Source organism: Mus pahari, chromosome 6, assembly GCF_900095145.1.
Source record: "Mus pahari chromosome 6, PAHARI_EIJ_v1.1, whole genome shotgun sequence".
NCBI lineage: Eukaryota > Metazoa > Chordata > Mammalia > Rodentia > Muridae > Mus > Mus pahari.
The window spans coordinates 11,180,161-11,198,278 of record NC_034595.1 but is presented as its reverse complement, the minus strand read 5'-3'; the positions used below and the strand labels follow the sequence as shown (position 1 = coordinate 11,198,278).

Here is an 18,118-nt window from a genome sequence, read left to right as displayed (position 1 = left end):
TAGCCCCAGTGGTTCTTAGGCTCCAGGAAAAAGCCCAGCTGCTGTCACACTCCAGCCAAGCTGTGGTCTTCACAGACCCACACTCCCCTCTTAGCAGTTTCACAGAGCAATGTGTGTGTGTGTGTGTGTGTGTGTGTGTGTGTGTGTGTGTGTCTGTATGTGTGTGTGTGTCTGTGTGTGCAGCTTGTACAGAATGTTGTGGGTCCCTGTGCCTAGTTGAAAGCCCATGGGGGTGGAGGGGCACCCTTGGCTCCTACCCCATATATCCCCTCAGCCCTCCCTAGGACAGAACACCTAGGCAGTTAGCAAATAGGCAAGATGGCATTTGCATATACTCTGTTTTTGAAAAGTGTGCTTTTTTTTTTTTCTTGCTCACTTACCACATTCTGAGCAGTTGTTAACGAACATGTTTGTTTTCCAGGCATCTATATTTCTTACAACTGAAGATGGATGTTTGCGAAGGAAGGTAATGAGAATTTTGAATTATTCTTTTCCTGTCAGACTAGCCAGATTCCTGGTTTTAATCTAATGAGCACGCATTCCTGGCAACAGTATTCGGTTTAAACCAAGCCTGTATGTTAGGCTAGTTTCAACTCCCTCTTGGTTTATAGAGGCTAACGATGGAGAGACTCTATTCCACTTCACTACAGTTTTATACAAAGCACACAGTGATCTTTCTGGTAAAGACTTGGGAAACTTTAAAAGGGAAGAAAAGATTCTGAATGTAAAACAGGCCTCAGCTCAGGTGAGCTTACACCTAGCGAATAGGTGTAAGTTAGAGCCACTTCTGAGACCATGGGACTTAAGGGATTTGTCTTCTCTCTGGGAGGAATTGTGTTCAGATGAGCATCTGCTTGTGAGTCAGCACACTGGGTGTATCCAGACCATTTCAGTGCTTAGAAGGCATCTGAGAGTGGCCAGAAAGAGGATTCCAAGCCCACAAAATCCTGTCTTCCAAATCCTTAGTCTCGTCTCGTCTCTTCTCTTCTCTTCTCTTCTCTTCTCTTCTCTTCTCTTCTCTTCTCTTCTCTTCTCTTCTCTTCCTTTTCTTTTCTTTTCTTTTTTTTTTTTTTTGGTTTTTCAAGTCAGGGTTTCTAGAGATAGAATGGATGAGTATGTATGTGCATATGTATGTGCCCATGTATGTACAAAAGTACACATTTGTGCAATTGGTTCTCTCCTTGCACCTTTACATGGGTTCTAGGGATTTAACTTGATTTGCCAAGGCATTTGCAGCAAGCTCCTTACTTACTTACTAAGCCCTCTTGCCTGCCAGCCTTTTTGTTGTTGTTGTTGTTGTTTTGTTTTTGTTTTAGCCGTGGAGGAAAAATGGCAGCAGGAAAATGATCCATTTACCTCAATTCTGCTCATCCCCACTCCCTCCTGTGAGTTTAGTTCTATTGTAGAGGGTCATCAGAGGCCATTGGCCTGCTGCGTCACAAGGAGGCCGGCAGTTCTGACTCATGACCTGGGTCGGGAAACCCATGAGGCAAAGGAGACCCATATGGGCAATGGGAGTCACAGTTGGCCTAGGGTTTCAGAAGCTCTGCTGCTATGTGGCCTAGAACAGTCTCTGAGGTGCTGGGGATACGCCAGGTTTAGGGTTAGTGGAGAAAAGAGATTTCCCCTGGACAGCAAGAAGGTTCCCCCATTCCAACCGGAAACTATGTGCGGTTGACTTGCAGGAAAACAGAGAGAAAGGGCTTCTTGTGCCCACTGCCGGTGTGTGTCTCATGCCCACCAGACGGAAGAGAGCAGCTGTGGGATGAAAGCAGGCTGGAGGTTGTGATAAGACATCTGTCTGGAGGGATGGTGCCTGGGCACACGAGGGCTTCCCTCCAAATCCATGCAGCTGTCCATCCTCTAGCAAAGGCTAGATGTTAAATGAAGCTCATCTTAAGTAGGAGACTGGTAGCCTGTGTTTATCACACACCTGTCCTGAAGGTGTTGTCGCTGAAAACAGGTAGATAATGAGAAACCTTAGGGCCCATCCATAGATTCAGAGAGACACAGACATCTGCAGGACCACACAGAGTTACTCATGGACATCAGGGGCCTTCAGAGAGGGAATGCTACCTTCAGATGTACCTTCAGAACCAGCGGGAGTACAGTGGACAGACAGGGAAACGGCTGGGGCTGCCATGCCAATGGCAAATTCTCTTGACTTGCCACGGGACTGGAAGACACTTTTAAAATCTTATTGTCTCAGTGTTACTGGTAAGGAGGGCTCACTTTCCCAGTCGCTGCCCCTAGCCTGTCCCAGCCTGGTTCTTGGATTCAGCAGTGGCCCTTGCTCCAGGTCTGCCAGCAGGCAGAGCTTGAGCAGAACACAGAGCCAGGATGAAGAATGAATGGAGAAAAGAGAGCAATAAAGATAGGTAGCGTCACTGAGAACAGGCGTTTGGGAGGACTGAGGTTAGCTGGCAGCGAGAGCAAACCCGGGCCAAGTTAGTGGATAACAGGGAGTCAGAGACAGTTGAACCTTGTCAACCTCAGCAAGAGCGGTAGGTTTAGGAATAGTCAGTAGTTAGTGAGCTAAGTAATTTAATTACAGAATTACAGATGTTAAAATGCAGAATTCCTCCTCCCACCTCCCTATTTTTTCCATTTAAAAGGTATCACCATTCCGGGGAGGAGGTATCTAAGAGTCACCCAGTCTCTAGGACTCTGGGACGTAGTCAGGGCCTTACACAAAGTCTCAGATCTTTATTATTTATTAGAAAGCTCGGAAGGCTGCAGATTTATCTCAGATTCTGTTTTCTCACTTCTTCTCTCAAAATTTGAGCGGGCTGTCCAATGCCAAACCATTAACTTCCTAGTATTTGTGATGCTTATCGTTTCAAACCAGAAGTTACATTTTTTATTTTTTTTTTAAATCTCCAAAACACTCGCTACTGTATTCCGAGTGCTGCTCGAGATTGATCTGTATGGGAGTTGCCTTTAAGATTCAATCACGTTCATTAACAGTTAATGGAGAAAAGAAAGCCACGGGCCATCTGTGACTTATGAGTGTCTGCGGTTCTTCTGACTTAGCCAATCCCTCTTTCTCCCGACAGGTTAACCTGCCCTCTCAACTCTGCGGTGGTTCTAGCGTCCTATGCAGTACAATGTAAGTTCTGAGGGAGGCTGGCTAGACTCATTTGCGCCACCCTATCGCTGGCTGCTTGCTGAAGAATCTCTTCCTCAGGATGCTGGGATGCAGTATAGATATATCTCTTGTTGTCTTAATAGTAAGACTTTTAACCCGAGCCACACTCTTGTCTTGCTTGGGGATATCAGATGGACAGTGGAGCCCGGGGAAGGAATGGTGTGGCATTTCCCTCTAGGGAGCTATGAAACAGCAGACAGATACAACCAGCTTTTTCCACAGCCTCTGCCCAGGTATTTGGATCTGGTCTCCGTACAAACCCCGGTGGAACAATATTTATATCCCTCACCTCCTCTGAACATGGAAACCAAGCCCTGGCTAGGTTAAGGAATTTGCTGGAAGGCACTCCTGCTGCTTGCTTGATTCCTGTCTAAAATGCTACTGAGAGCTTACCAATTTATATTCAGAGCTTCAGTGTAGCTATTGGGTTATACACTGGTCTGTGACAGAAGATCACATGTTCAAAGTCATCCTCAGCTCCATAAAGCCAGCCTGGACTACATGAGACCCTCCTTTAAAAGTGTGTGTGTGTATAATTTGAAAGTTTTATTTAGCCCATTTAAATATTAATATATAATCATAATCAGCATAAAAATGAATGAGCTATTGGGGGGGTGTTGTTCTGTTGTGTTTGCTTTGCTTTTTAACTAAATCTTTGAAATCCAGTCTTGGTTTTGCAATTTACACACTTTTCCAATTGCACAAGCCATACTTAACTACAGGTGCCACAGTGGATAGAAAGTCTGGGTGGAGTTTTCCAGCCAAGACTTTTTTTAAAACTACACAAGAAATCTCTTCATCCTGTCAGCAAAACTTAATAATTAAGCATACTTGGTATCAGATGCCATGCAAGGTGAACTACCACTTTGCCACTCATCAGCCCTTTGGTGCGGGCCCAGAGCTCCCTCTTGGTTGTATAGAGTCATACAGTTTAGCGTAAGACTGAGGAGTCCCCTCTGTCTTTCCAGAAGTCTCAGCTCACAGCATGGCAGGTAACTAAGAAAGCAAAATGGTCAGGTCTCAGAGCAGGTGCAGGCCAAATTACTCATCTTACTGTGATCTCAGAAGCAAAATGGCAGGAAAGAGAGGGAGAGGGAGAGGAGGAGGAGGAGGAGGAGGAGGAGGAGGAGGAGGAGGAGGAGGACACACACACACACACACACACACACACACACACACACACACACGGGCTACTGAGGAGGCCCCAGTTGTACTTCCTTCCTGAGTAACAAGGACAGCAACAAGAGAGGAGGTGAAGAACAAGCCTGGTGGGCCCACAGCTTACCTGCCTACTGCATGGAGCCAGAGAATGGAGGAACGAGGATGGTGGGGTGACCCCATGATGTCAAGCATGCAGCAGGCCTCCTCACTGCTAAGACACACTCAGCCTCAGCTCCATCCCACCAGCCTCCTCTTCTTGTGACCAAAAAAAAAATCTCAGACACGGTTGCCCTCTGGGACACAGCCGCATGTTGCATCCACTGGGAAGACATGAACCAGGAGATAGGGCACCAGCAACAGATCAGAGAAAGTACTCCATCCAAGTCTGGCCTAGTGAGCTGCTAGGGTTTTACTTTAAATGAGTGTGGCTGACTTCAAAAAGAGCTGCATGACCAGAGTCCCACCCTACATGAATGACCTCCCCAAGCTGCACAAATGGAACCACCCCCTTCAGCTAACATTTCACCTACTGTGTACCTTGGCACCTTCAGAAAGAGATAGAGCAGTAAGAATGAATGGCCGGAACAATTCTCCTCCTCCTAGAAGGGAAAGTCAATAGGCTCTGTCTTGTGAGGCTCTGAGACTATAGTCACAGCTGCTGTGATTAAGATGGTGTCTGCCCTGTCGTGACACAGAGCGGTGATACATAGCCAGATGTCAGCGTGTCCTCATCAGTCTCTAGATTTGTGGCTCCCATCTCTTCTGGGCTGATGAGTGACAGAGGCAGGACCTTCTCACACTGAAGCCAGGGCTGGATGTTCACTGCTGGAGCATCTGGGCTGAGTGGCAAGAACTTGAGGATGGAGAGAACTGTGCTCAGTTTAACCTCGCCCTCTTCATTTGTTCCTGTAATATAACCTGGCTGAACCTCGGGCTTCCTACCTGTGAAAGGAGGCGGCTAGTCCTTATGCAACATGGCTGCTTCAGATTAGACAGTGAGCTTGAAGGTGGCCTATAGCCCAAAATCCCTTAATACCGAACCTACGCTGGCCGTGTCGGTGAGAACCGGGATGGAAGCCATATTCTCTGAGTCTTAGCTTTTCCTCTCATCCTCCTGGCTTGACCTTCCAGGCCTCATGTGGCGAGCAGGACCGGAAGTGTCTGTTCTGCTTTGTAGGGCTGTAGGGGCGAAAACATGAACCACCGTATGAAGCACTCATAGTCTTAACTCTTGGCATCTTTTCGTGCCAGTCCAGAAGAAAACTGTGTTAAGTTGTGTACAGGGTGGGAGAAATGACTCCTTGCGTCAGAGCGCTTGCAGCCAACAAAGCCTGTCAGCCTGAGGTCAGTCACAAAACCCACACAGAAAGGAGAGAACTGACTCCTGAAAGTTGTCATCTGACCCTGACACATACCATAAAAAGTAAGTGCAGGGTCGTCAGACAGACGGTTTGAAGTCTAAGTTCTTTATATTCCTCTAGCCTTGATAAATGAATATACATGTATTTGCATACCCCGCATACATTTTTTGTTTTGTTTTGTTTTTGAGACAGGGTTTCTCTGTGTAGCCCTGGCTGTCCTGGAACTCACTCTGTAAACCAGGCTGGCCTCGAACTCAGAAATCTGCCTGCCTCTGCCTCCCAAGTGCTGGGATTAAAGGTGTGCACCACCACGCCCAGCTTCTACATACATTTCTTATAGGACTGATTCTTAGATATATTTATATTCCTCTAGCTTTGATAAATAAATATTTGCATACTCTGCTAACATTTCTTATAGGACTAATTCTTAGATATAAAATTAGTGGCTCAGAATGTATACTAAGTACATTTTGTCAGGTTGTTTCAAGATGGTCACCTCGTATTTAAGACCTATAGGCGATCTGCTAACTTAAGCACTTTCCTATTAGAACAAGAAGTACAGTGTTCAAGAGAGAAAATACTTCCAGCCCAGTGGCTGAAGATTGCTGCTAGCTAGTCAGGGGCTTATGAGACACAAAAAAAAGAAGGTTTGGGACATACGTAACTACTCTATAATGTTCCTGAGCCTCTGCCACGAGCAGATTCTGTGCCAGCCTCAGGATGAAGGGAACTCTGCAGCCTAATGAGGATGAGAAAGAGCACACACACTGTGCGTGCCCTCTCCTGCTTGTGCCGGGGAAGGGGGTCTAGAAAAGTATCGGAGGAGTAAGCCCCAAGAAGAGGATCCAAGATGAAGGTGGAACAATAGCAAATGGAGGTTTTGCCCATCGGCCAGACTGATCGGTCGACCGCTTGAAACGTGGGTACCTGGGATCTCAAGCTAGGGGCACGTGTTCAGCAGACAGATAAGACAGGCCCTGTGGCGAGAGCACAGGGACTCAGGTCATACCTTTCTGTCTCCTTGTCTGTTTATTATTAGAGTCACCCATGTTGTGTAAGGTGTGTGTGTAGGGGGGCATTTGCTTAAGCCCTCCAGTGATATGACATCATTGACACCGTTAGCAGCCCCGCCCCCAGGCTCTTGCAAATGTGTATGGCTGTGGCTGTTCACTGTTTCCCCCTAGTGGTAGCAGCATAAGATTTCAAGTGAAGAACCGCCCCGAGGGGGAGTTTCGCTGCTCTCACATTGGCTCTGCTAAAGCAAGGAGCTTATAGTTTATTCCTGTTGAATGGAAGCCGGGTGAGTATGACTAGTTAACAGGACAGATGAGCAAGTAAATGATTCAGAGGGCTCTCCTTGAGCTAGCTAAACCAACAGGAAAATTAAAGAGGTTTCTGCCTTTAGGCTTAGGAAAAGCGTTGGCAGCACCTTGTTGGCCTTTCTAGGACATCAAGAGAAGAGTCGGCAGCTCACTGGACAGGCAGGCGGGAAATGGGGTGCTAATCTAGATCCCTGTCACCTAGATCTTTACTCTGCTGAAAATAGCCCTGGTTAGGGCTCCCTTCTCCCCGCGTCTCCATTTCTTCCTCTTTAATGGGAATCCTGATGAAGATATATTAATGCATCCTCACTATGAGCCCTCGTAAGAGCTTCCCAGTGGTATCTTTTTAAGCATACTATTGTGAGTTTAACCGCCTCTGCCCCTCACCTGCCACACCCCTGCGCTTACTTGGAATTTAGCCCTAAGTAGAGGTTCAGATTAGAAGCAAGCATGGGATTGAAAGCTAATGAAGAGCTGGTTCTTGTGGCCCAGAGATTATCAGCCCTGTTCCCACGGAGGTATCTCTTGTGATGTTATTGATGCTTGTTGATGAGGACCACACTGCAGAGTTGAGGCTAATCTTGATTTTCCCTCATTGTATCTTAATAGCTCATTTTGGAGACTTTAACTCTTCCATACATCATCCAGGCTATCTTGCCGACAGCCAGTTCATACCAGATCAAAATGATGACTTTTTAAGCAAGGTGGAGTCACTCCACGAACAGCACAGGTGCGGGGACTGGGGCTTGGGGGTGGAGGGGTTGGGGGAGCGGAGACTGGCGTGGGACTGGGCTTAGGAACTCAAGCTCACTTGGTATTTATAGATAACCTACCTCTTTGTGTGTGATGCCCCCCCCCGCCTTCCTGTGGTTTTCTGTATGTTTAACCTGGGATGGTGGCAAATGTATATTTAGCATCAATTTCGCCTTTTGTGAAGCATAAAAATGCTGTAAGAATTGAGGACATTGGCTAGCCCGTTCCTCCTCCAAGATGTCATCCACCTAGGTTAATTCCTCAAGGAGATGCCCGTTTTCAAGCCAGTTGATTGGCCTCCAAGCTGATAGAGCCAGGTGTACCTTTTAGCCGTTTACCCCATGTAATAAAACAGGCCATTCCCTCTGGTGTTGTTGAGTGGAGAGATGGCTGGACCGGAGAGCTGACTGACGGACGGGGTGAGTGGTCCTGGATTGAGACTGCTATTCCTCCACATAGGGAGTCGCATTGGGACACGCTTTGCCTCTACCAAATACTTCCCACTCCCAGCCTCTTCTTCCCACTCCTCACGTGACCCAGTGCTACCGTGGCAGCTGTTCTGTTCCCATTAAATGAGAATCACACTGACCCAGGCCAGCCCTCCAGAGACCTCTCAGTTCTTGGGAAGGGCCATTAAAAACAAAGGGCAAGTTAGCAGTGTACCTTCTCAGAGGGCGCCGCCAGCCCTTTCTCCCGGAATTGCTCCTGGGACAGAAGTCAGCATCCTAAAATAGCACAGGGCCACTGGCGTTTGAAGCCTGAGGCCACTGTTGAGAGAATAGACAGGCAGAATGATCAAAGATTACCTATTAATTGAGCAACCTGATGCGATGAGAGGGCAGGATCTTGAAAGGCGATAGACAGTTTTCACTGTCGGGAGACCTTCCGGAGAGCCCACCAAGTGGGAGGGTGTCTTAGTAAAAACCGAGGGGTCCAGAGGAGGTCAGGTTCCATGGACAAGAAGAAAAACCTACTTCGTTAGCATTTAAAGCTAGAGTGCTTATGGGGGACTGGCCCAAGGCACTTAGTAACTGTTAATAACTTACAGACGACTATTACAACGTTTTCCCAGGTATTTTTCACTTTTAAAAGCTCAAGGTTATATTCTCCATCTATTGGGTGAGTTTTGCATTTCCTCTTTTCTTCTGCAGTGGGCTAAAGCAGTCAGAAGCCGAATCTTGCTACATCAACATAGCTCGAACCCTTGACTTCTACGGAGTGGAGCTTCACGGAGGCAGAGTATGTACCCTTTAGCTCAGAAACTATTGTATTATTTTTAATAATGTAATTTCGAAAACTTCCTTGGGGGAATTGTTTCCCCTCCTATTATCACAAACAAGATCTTTTAAAAGATATTTAGGGGCTAGAGAGTTGCCTCAGGGTTTTAAGACTCTTGTTCTTGCAGAGAACCTCCAGAACTCACTTGGAGTTTCGAAACCTCATTGGGAAGTAGGCACATATGCAGTGCACAGACATACATGCAGGCAAAACACTTGTGCACACGAAATAATAAATAAAACAAATGTGATTATTTTTAAGAGCGATACTTGAAAAGTTTATTGAGTTTATCTGGGTCTTGTTGGCCATTCAGTTGATGTTTGTCCCACACTTCTGAGGGACCAGGGCGTAGAAGACTTACAAGCTTTCAGTGGGAAAAAAATCCATTTTTTTTCTGGCTTTTAAAATTTTTAATGAATGATGGGTTTGAGGGCTGAGGATGTCTCTTGGCTGGTAGAATGCTTGTCTACCATTCATGAGGCCCTGGGTTCAATTCCCACAAAAGAGGCAAGAGGATCAGAAGTTCAAGGTCATTCTCTGCTACCTAGTGAGACTGAGGCCAGCGCATTCCCTCATCTCAAAGTGGGAGGGGGGGTTGTTTCCTTCCATGGATGCATTTCATTGTATTTTGTTCATGCTTAACCTCTCGTCACCCTCCCCTGTCTCTCCTCCCCCGGACCCTCCTTCTTCCCTCAAATGCTCCCTCTTCTACATTTACATGACTTTATAAATCCATTTTTAACTGGCTGTTGGCTGAGCCAAGGTTTATTCTACATCTTAAGCAGTACTCAGATTAGAGCTGGTTACTCAAATACAGAAACATGTATATGTTTGTGTATGCTGTGTGTAAGTAATGTGTGTGCTGCTTGTGTGTGTGTATGTATGTGTGTGCATATATATTTGTAGGTATAGCTAGATGCAAGGTACATACATGACTGACTGGAGGTCAGGTGTTAGTCCCCTTATCTTTCTTTCTTCTTTTTTTTTTTTTTTTTTTTTAAGATTTACTTATTTATTTTATGTATGTGAGTACACCGTAGCTGTAAAGATGGTTGTGAGCCTTCATGTGGTTGTTGGGAATTGAATTTTTAGGACCTCTGCTCACTCTGGTCAACCCCTCTTGATCCAGTCAGCCCCACTTGCTCATGTCAACTCCGCTTACTCAGTCCCTGCTTGCTCCGGCCCAAAGATTTATTTATTATTACACATAAGTACACTTTAGCTGATTTCAGACGCACCATAAGAGGGCATCAGATCTCATTACAGGTGGTTGTGAGCCACCATGTGGATGCTGGGATTTGAACTCAGAACCTTCGGAAGAGCAGTCAGCGCTCTTACCAGCTGAGCCATCTCACCAGCCCCCCCCCTTTTTTTAAGGAGCGCATGTCCTGTACCTCACTTCTCATATCCTCCCTTTTTAAAAAGAACTATTTATTTATTTTATTTATGTGAGTATATTGTAGCTGTCTTCAGACACACCAGAAGAGGGCATCAGATCCCATTACAGTTGGTTGTGAGCCACCATGTGGTTGCTGGGAGTCGAACTCAGGACCTCTAGAAGAAAAGTCTGTGCTCTTAACTGCTGAGCCATCTCTCCAACTCCCCTCACCTTTATCTTTTAAAACATTTATCACTGAACCTGATACTCGCTGCCTGGCTATCTATTGAGTTCCGAGGATCCACACACGTCTCCACTTCAGTGCTGGGATTACAGTCATGCAAGACCGTGGCTGGAGGCAAGGGATTGGAACTCCCACCTTCTCGGTTCCACAAAAGGCACTTGATTGCCTGAGCTCGCTCCCAGCCCTATTCAAGTGTAATAGTTTTGTAGAAGAAATTATGGTGGTGTGATTGTGAGATTGATAAATAGTTTACATTGTAATTAGTTTAGAAGACTAATACATGTCATCTTCTGGGCAAATTTCTGTATCCAGGTAGACAGTTTCTTCCAGTCATTCCATCACCTGGGGGATAATCACTTCTCCCACCTAATAGATGGGAGACTGATTAAGGTCACTCAGCACCTAGGTGGTCAGCATGGACTCAGCACTAGCTGTCTTAGTCACTTCTATTGCTGTGAAGAGGCAGTTTATAGAAGAAAACATTTGTTATAGCTCATGGTTCCATAGAGAGTTCAGTAATGAGCATGGCAGCAGGCAGGTGTGGCTCTCGAGCAGTCACTGAGAGCTACATCCTGATCAGTAAGCATGAGGCAGAGAGTGTGTGAGAGCTAACTGGGAATGGTACTGGGTTTAGTATGGGTCTATTGAAACCTGAAAACACTCCCTGCCCCCAGTGACCCACCTCCTCCAACAAGACCCTGCCTCCTAATCCTTCCAAAACATGTCTACCAACTAGGGATCAGGCATTTCAATACATTAACCTGGGCAGGGCATGGTAGTGCATGACTTTAGTTCCAGCACTTGGTGGGATACAGAGGCGAGAGGGTCTCTGTAAGTTTGGGGCCAACCTGATCTAAAAATAGTGAGTTCCAGGACTACATAGAGAGAACTTGTCTCAAAACAAACAAACTAAATACATGAGCCCATGCGGTCCATTCTCATTCAAACTACCGCACTAACTAATCATGTTCAACATTTTAGTGAAGACACACTAACATTTCTGCATGTCATTGGCCCAATTGTACCCACAAAGAAACAGTTACTGAGCTGGGGAGATAGTTCACTTCATAAGGTTTTTGTTGGAAAAGCAGGAGGACCTGAGCTTAAGCTCAGAACCCATGTCAAAAGCCAGGCCTGGTGACAGGAGACCCCTGGACCATGATGGCTAGCTGCACTAGCTTCCTTTCATGATGAACTTCTGACCTCCATACTCACAAAATACACATATGTACCTGCGAGAGCACGCGTGCGCGCACACACACATACATATTCTGGGTTTAGAGGCAGATGATCAGCTGAGATCCAAGCCCAGTCCCTCCAGTTGTTCGCGGGATTGCCTTACACCAGGCAGTACTGAATGGATACTCCCATATCTGAGTAGCTTGGCACCACGCAGAGTAGTTTTCAGTAGACTATTATATTGTCCTTGGGTCCAGACTTCTCTTCAGGCAGCTCTTACCACCCAGTAACTAACTCTCCAACCAGTCTAGGCTCCTGTCCATGTGGCTTCGTGCTTTCCCCATGTGGCTTGCTTGTTGTCAAAACCCCGAAGGTGGCACACAGCTTTTCAGTGCTTCCAACGAGAAGAATCATGTCGCATTAGCTCAGAGCATGGCGGCCAGAATTGGTCACATGATCTGTTCTTCTGCAAAGGAGGCTGGCGTGTGGGGTTGGTGTGAGGATTTAGGAAGAAGCTAACTACAGTTATCTTCAGAGGAAAGATACACACTGAAAGACAGTAGAACACCTGACATGATTCAGTTCCAGTCCACCAAGCCATTCGCTCAGTTCCATTGGCCAATTCATTCCTCTTCTTATACTGGTGATTTGTGCTTGCGGCTGCCTTGTTCTTCACTGCACTATTCTGGCTTTGTCTTCGGGTGGGGTTTTAGCCTGGTGCCTAGTGCGAATACTCAGGACTTCCTCTGTATCAACACCACTTCCCTATCCAGTCCTTAGTTACTCATAAGTGATGGCCCCACCCCAATAGAAAGTGAACATTTGTTGTACCTGCCAAGTGCCCATGCATGTCCACAGATCTGTTATTTATTATATGTAAATATACTGTAGCTGTCTTCAGACACTCCAAAGAGGGAGTCAGCTCTCATTACAGATGGTTGTGAGCCATCATATGGTTGCTGGGATTTGAACTCAGGACCTTCGGAAGAGCAGTCAGTGCTCTTAACCACTGAGACATCTCTCCAGCCCCTGTCTGTTCTGGGTTCTTATATTCTGTACTTTAAGCCTGATACAAACCTTTGAGGGGGATCCCAAAATGTTTATAATGTGAAAAGGGGAAATGGAGAGGTTCCTAAGCCCTGGATAACATAGGCTATGAGTGGAAGGCCAGCAGGTCACACTCACTCGTGACTGGCCCTGCCCAATGTTTGTACTTAACGATACCTGATTGGAAACAGAAATTATGTGCGACTCAAGGAAGCAACTCCATCCCTTTGAATGTTATTTGCTTATACTCAAGTGGATTTAAAACCATTTTAATCCTCTCCATTTTCCTTCTGTGTCTGTATAATATATGGCAGTGCCAGGCATGCAAGCCCTTAGCCAGTGTAATTCCATTGGATTCATAAGTAACGTTTGTTTCTTAATTGGATTTAGAGTCATGTCTACATGTGTAATTTTTCTTCATCATTTCACAATAGCTAAAGCTTTTTCAGTAATTGAAATTGAGATTTGTACGGAGCTGTATGTGGGAGAGGCCTGTTTGAGTCTCATGTGGATCCCAAAAGCTGATGTTTGAAAATTCAAGAGTGTTTATATGTGACTCTGTGGATGGAATGCATAATCGTATCTGGTAACTTCCTAAGCCAGGTATCATGACTTTGTGTGTGTGTGTGTGTGTGTATGTGTGTGTGTGTGTGTGTATGCATTCATTATGTGCTGTATATGTGTTCACTTTAGAAGAACTAGGTACCAGCTACTTGCTCTTTTTTTTGTTGTTTTTTTTTGTTTGTTTTTTGTTTGGTTTTTCGAGACAGGGTTTCTCTGTATAGCCCTGGCTGCCCTGGAACTCACTTTGTAGACCAGGCTGGCCTCCCACTCAGAAATCTGCCTGCCTCTGCCTCCCGAGTGCTGGGATTAAAGGCATGTGCCACCACTCCCGGCTCCAGCTACTTGCTCTTAAGTGGCTGCAAAGCAAGAATTTTTCGTGTGTTCATGGCGTTCCCCCTCTTGAGTGGACGCCACATACTGCTATTTATAAAAGCGTGGGTGCTTTAAAGTTAGCAGAGTAACACACTGTGAACCTGGACGCTTCATTTCCCCCCCCCTCCCCCCCAGGATCTGCACAACCTAGATCTAATGATCGGGATTGCATCTGCAGGCATTGCAGTCTACCGAAAATACATTTGCACAAGTTTCTACCCTTGGTAAGTGTAAACACTTCATATTGTCTGAATCACGCTATAAAAATATGCCGAGCAAAAGCAATGCTAGCTCTAATTTTAAACTTGTATTTCTGAAGAATGGCTAGAACTCCGCAGTACTCCCCCCCCCTTCCCCTCCTTCTTCCCCTCCCCCCAGTCCTCCAAGTTTTAAGCTCTGAACTCTGAATTTGATCCAGACTGGCCACTTGGAAGAGTTACCTTTGGTTCTCATTAACTTCTCTCCAGCAGTTGTCCTGTGGTTCGGTTAGTTGGTGGATAGATGACACAGGGCAGGTCTTGTTGAGAGATCCTGCCATCCTCTTGTATGTGTATGGAATCTGTCCTAGATTCTGGTGACCCTGAACCTGCAACTAGTACTAAGTGCGTGTGCGTGTTGGGTTTGTTTTCTTTTTCTCCTCTACATACATGCCTGTGGTAAAGTTTAATTTATGAATTATGTCGACTAAATGGTGTCTCTCTCTCTCTTAAAAGAGTCAAGGCCGTAGTATTTTCAAACTGTGATTGACTCCAGGCAACTGAATGTATAGAAAGCAAGAGTTGAAGTGGGCGAGGGGAGACTCAATTGGTTTTTCAAGATGAGGTTGAGTTTACTGTACCCAGGCAACAGAGCTTTCTTTGGAAAAATATTACACCACCCAGATGATACATTTTAATAAATGATAATATAAGCGAGTGCAGTCAGGGATGGGGCAGGTTGAAGAGAACATGTGCTGCAGGCTGTGAGAGATTAGGAAGTACACACATGCAAAGAAAAGCGGCCATATGGAAATTTATAGGTAGGGCGGAGGAGATTTGGGTGGCAGAGCAGATTTGACATTAGGTTTCTGCCTGTTTCTCAGTTTGACCATTTAGAACTTCACAAATGGAGACAGGATGGAGTTTATTGCAGCATTATTTATAAAGGGGACAAAAACCTATAAATAAAGTGACAGGGACCTTAACCGTGATAGCAGCTGTCATATTATCGAGTGCTGGCGATATCCAAGTTGTGTTACTCTGTATTTTACTTACCTCACTTAAACCTTGGGTAAGCCATCCTTATCCCTGACTTCTCAGCAGAGAGCGTTGTAGACCAAGGAAGTTTGCAAGACCTGTCAGGCTCATGCTGCTAATAATGGCGCATCTGAAAGTCACATTCAGTTTGTCACTCTAGACGTGTTTTATAGTCTGCTACTCTTAGTTGTGTTTGTGGGGACATGCATAAATAGGATGTACACTTACAGACACTGGCTTTCAATTAATTTTATGTACATCTGATTTTCAACAAAGCATGCTATGGTCCCGCTTAGTTTTACTATAGTATCAGTCTGACAGATAAGACCTTCCTGAGCCGTCACTGGAAGCAGGAAACCCCAGCCATGGCTTCACCAGCTGAGTGTGGCCTGTGGAGTTCTCTGGCCTGCTTGGAACTAAGGAGCAGGCAGTGGGTGCAGGCCTGATTTTTCTCTCAGTGCCTCTAATCTTCTAGTTCTGTAACCCAAATGCCACCAGAGCCTAGCTCCATGAATCTGCGAGGGTCCCTTAAGCAGGTACTGAAAAGCACATTTAGAAGCAGATTTGGATCCCTTAAGGATACTTCAGATACCTGATAAGGATATCCGAGTCTGGATTTCCTTAAAGATATCCAGAAGCCAAAAACTTCACAAAGCAACTTTGTACACAGAAGCCTTTGCGGCAGGCCTGACGGGGACTCTTGGCACATCTCCTCAGGGGCTCTTTCTGATCATCTTGGTTATTCCTCAGCTTCAGACCGGTTCCTGTTAAAGTCTGTCTCTGATGCCAGTGCTGTATTACTTACTTCTTATAACACTGTGACCCAATAATTGAAAGCAGCAACTTAAGGGTAGCAAAGCTGGTTCGGAGGATCCAGAACGCCGTGCAGGTGAAGCGTGGACACTTGAATGGGATGGAGTGTTCAAACACGAGCACCTCAGACTCCATCTATAACAAGAGAGACCAGTAGAGGTCAGCCTTGGCGAGTGAGCCAGGGCAGGGTGCAGAAGGGCCCAGAGCCTACCGAAGCGACTCTAAAACAGGCGTTGACCTCATGGCCTTCATTCTAGAAAGAAGGTACAGAGAGGGTATCTAACGGGAGCTAGATTCTCCTGCATGCAGAGGTCACAAGGCTATGGCTGTGTGCATCATTTGACACCTGTCTCCTTCATTAGGTTATTACATGTCCAGGTTGCAGTACCTAATTGCTGTCTTGTTCTTTCTGTCCCTGGGACCTGGCCCAGGACTTGGTCCCTCTAGACACACAGTCCATTTCATTGTTCCTGTGACTAAAGGGCAATAGGCAGCCAGATGTAAGACTTTCAGTCCAGAAATCACATCTGCATCCTTCTGATTTGCTCTAGTGAAGAACGCAGTCAGAGAGAGGATGAGAAGCCCTGGGCAGAACCCTCTGAACCAGGGGCCCCAGCAGGGGCTCATAGCACGGTCTTGGTATGGCCCCAGAGAGCAGTAGATTTCCTTTCTTCCCCCAGTACTGTGTAGATTATAGTCGCTTGTCATGGTGAATAAAATCTACTTAAAAGGTGAGCTGGCACTGAGCGTGGTGGCACACATTTGTAATCCCAACACTGGTGGGTCAGAGAGGGTAATCTCTGAGGTCGCTGGCCGGCCAGCCTAGCCTCATGGAATTGGTGAGCTCCGGGTCAAATGAGAGACAGGCCCTGTCTCAGAGTGAGGTGGATAGCACCTGAGGAAAGACATCAAAGGTAGACATCTGACCTCCACATAGGCACCCACCTGAACACACACACACACACACACACACACACACACACACTGGTTTCATTCACCAGTTTTAATGAAGACAATCTACACCGCAAGCCTGTGGTGTACCATAATCTTATAAGAACTTGGCGTGCTTACTCCGTCTAAATTATCATAAGACCGGGGTGAGAAAGGCTGCCATGGGCCACCACTCAGCAGATATCATAGGGTCCAAGATCCTAGGCTTTGGAGGCTGAGCTCTAAGCTCAGAGCCTGACTCCAAACAGCGGCATCTCTGCACCTCAGCTTCCTCTTCTAGAGGATAACTATGCACTATTCTGGACTGTTGCAAAACCCAATAGAGGCAGTGTTTATAAAGCCCTTGGCAGTGGCCTGGTATATGAAAATATATTTGGTGATGACGAGTGCCTTTTATTCTGTATTATGCACACGTGGCTGTTAAGTAACAGAGCTGGGGTGCATCCCAGGCCTGTCCACACTGCTCCACACTGCCCTCAGCTGTCTTCCCCCATGTAGGCACCAGCTCCTGCAGGGCTTCAGTGTCACAAAGAGACTTTACAGCAAAGAGTACGCATGGCCCACGCTCCTGGTTATTTAAAAGCTGCCTCACAATCCAGAGGCCCCGTGGAGATCCAGCTCGGTCAGCTCCTTGAGTTCAGCCAAGACACACTCCCAGCGGCCCGCCGTCTCCGGATGATGAAATAGAGGACCCGTGCAGAAGAGGGTCAGCCGTAGCCCGGCTGATTCCCGATGTCTCTGTTTGATTTGCATCTTGCTTTATTTTTTGTGCTATGCGTGGTTTTGTTCTGCTTTGCTTTTTACAGGGTGAACATACTCAAAATTTCTTTCAAAAGGAAAAAGTTCTTCATACACCAGCGGCAAAAACAGGTGAGTTCTGTCCCCACTTGCTGCGTTTGCTGCTTTGTGGAGGCTTGTCCCACTCTCAGCTCCTCGGGGATTGCTGTCTGTGTCTTTAGGAAGGAGAGATTGTGGCCGTCAGGTCTTCAGACCCTGTGGTCATCTCTGTGAGTCGGCCGGTGTCTGTGAGGAGAATGAACTTGCTTTATAGTCAGACTCTAGGTCTAGACCCTGCCTCTTCCCCCTTTAACAGCCGAGCATTTTCTTTCATCTCCTCGAGTCCGTATTCCCTCATTTCTAGAGGCTCAAGTAATGAGTGCCCACCTCTCAGGGAGCTGTATGGATCAGACAAAAGGGGCCCAGTTTGGGCACCTGGCAGAGCATAGCAGGAAGCATCCACACGGCTAAGTTCTGAAGGTGATAGCTTGTTACGGCTATCATAACTTATCATAGCTTGATAGCTGGGTCTTAC

General features: G+C 46.4%; 1 protein-coding gene across 3 annotated transcripts in view; it reads left to right on the top strand.

Annotated features, from left to right (window-relative positions):
• Window positions 1-18,118, top strand: part of Ptpn3 (protein tyrosine phosphatase non-receptor type 3) — a 106,579-nt gene that overhangs the window by 40,217 nt on the left and 48,244 nt on the right. For all 3 annotated transcript variants that reach the window (XM_029539606.1, XM_021199682.2, XM_029539607.1), the window contains exons 6-11: window positions 422-466; window positions 3,057-3,109; window positions 7,602-7,722; window positions 8,897-8,984; window positions 13,943-14,031; window positions 17,613-17,676. In XM_029539606.1, the coding sequence (XP_029395466.1) occupies window positions 422-466; window positions 3,057-3,109; window positions 7,602-7,722; window positions 8,897-8,984; window positions 13,943-14,031; window positions 17,613-17,676 (460 nt within the window). The remainder of the gene's footprint in view (window positions 1-421; window positions 467-3,056; window positions 3,110-7,601; window positions 7,723-8,896; window positions 8,985-13,942; window positions 14,032-17,612; window positions 17,677-18,118) is intronic.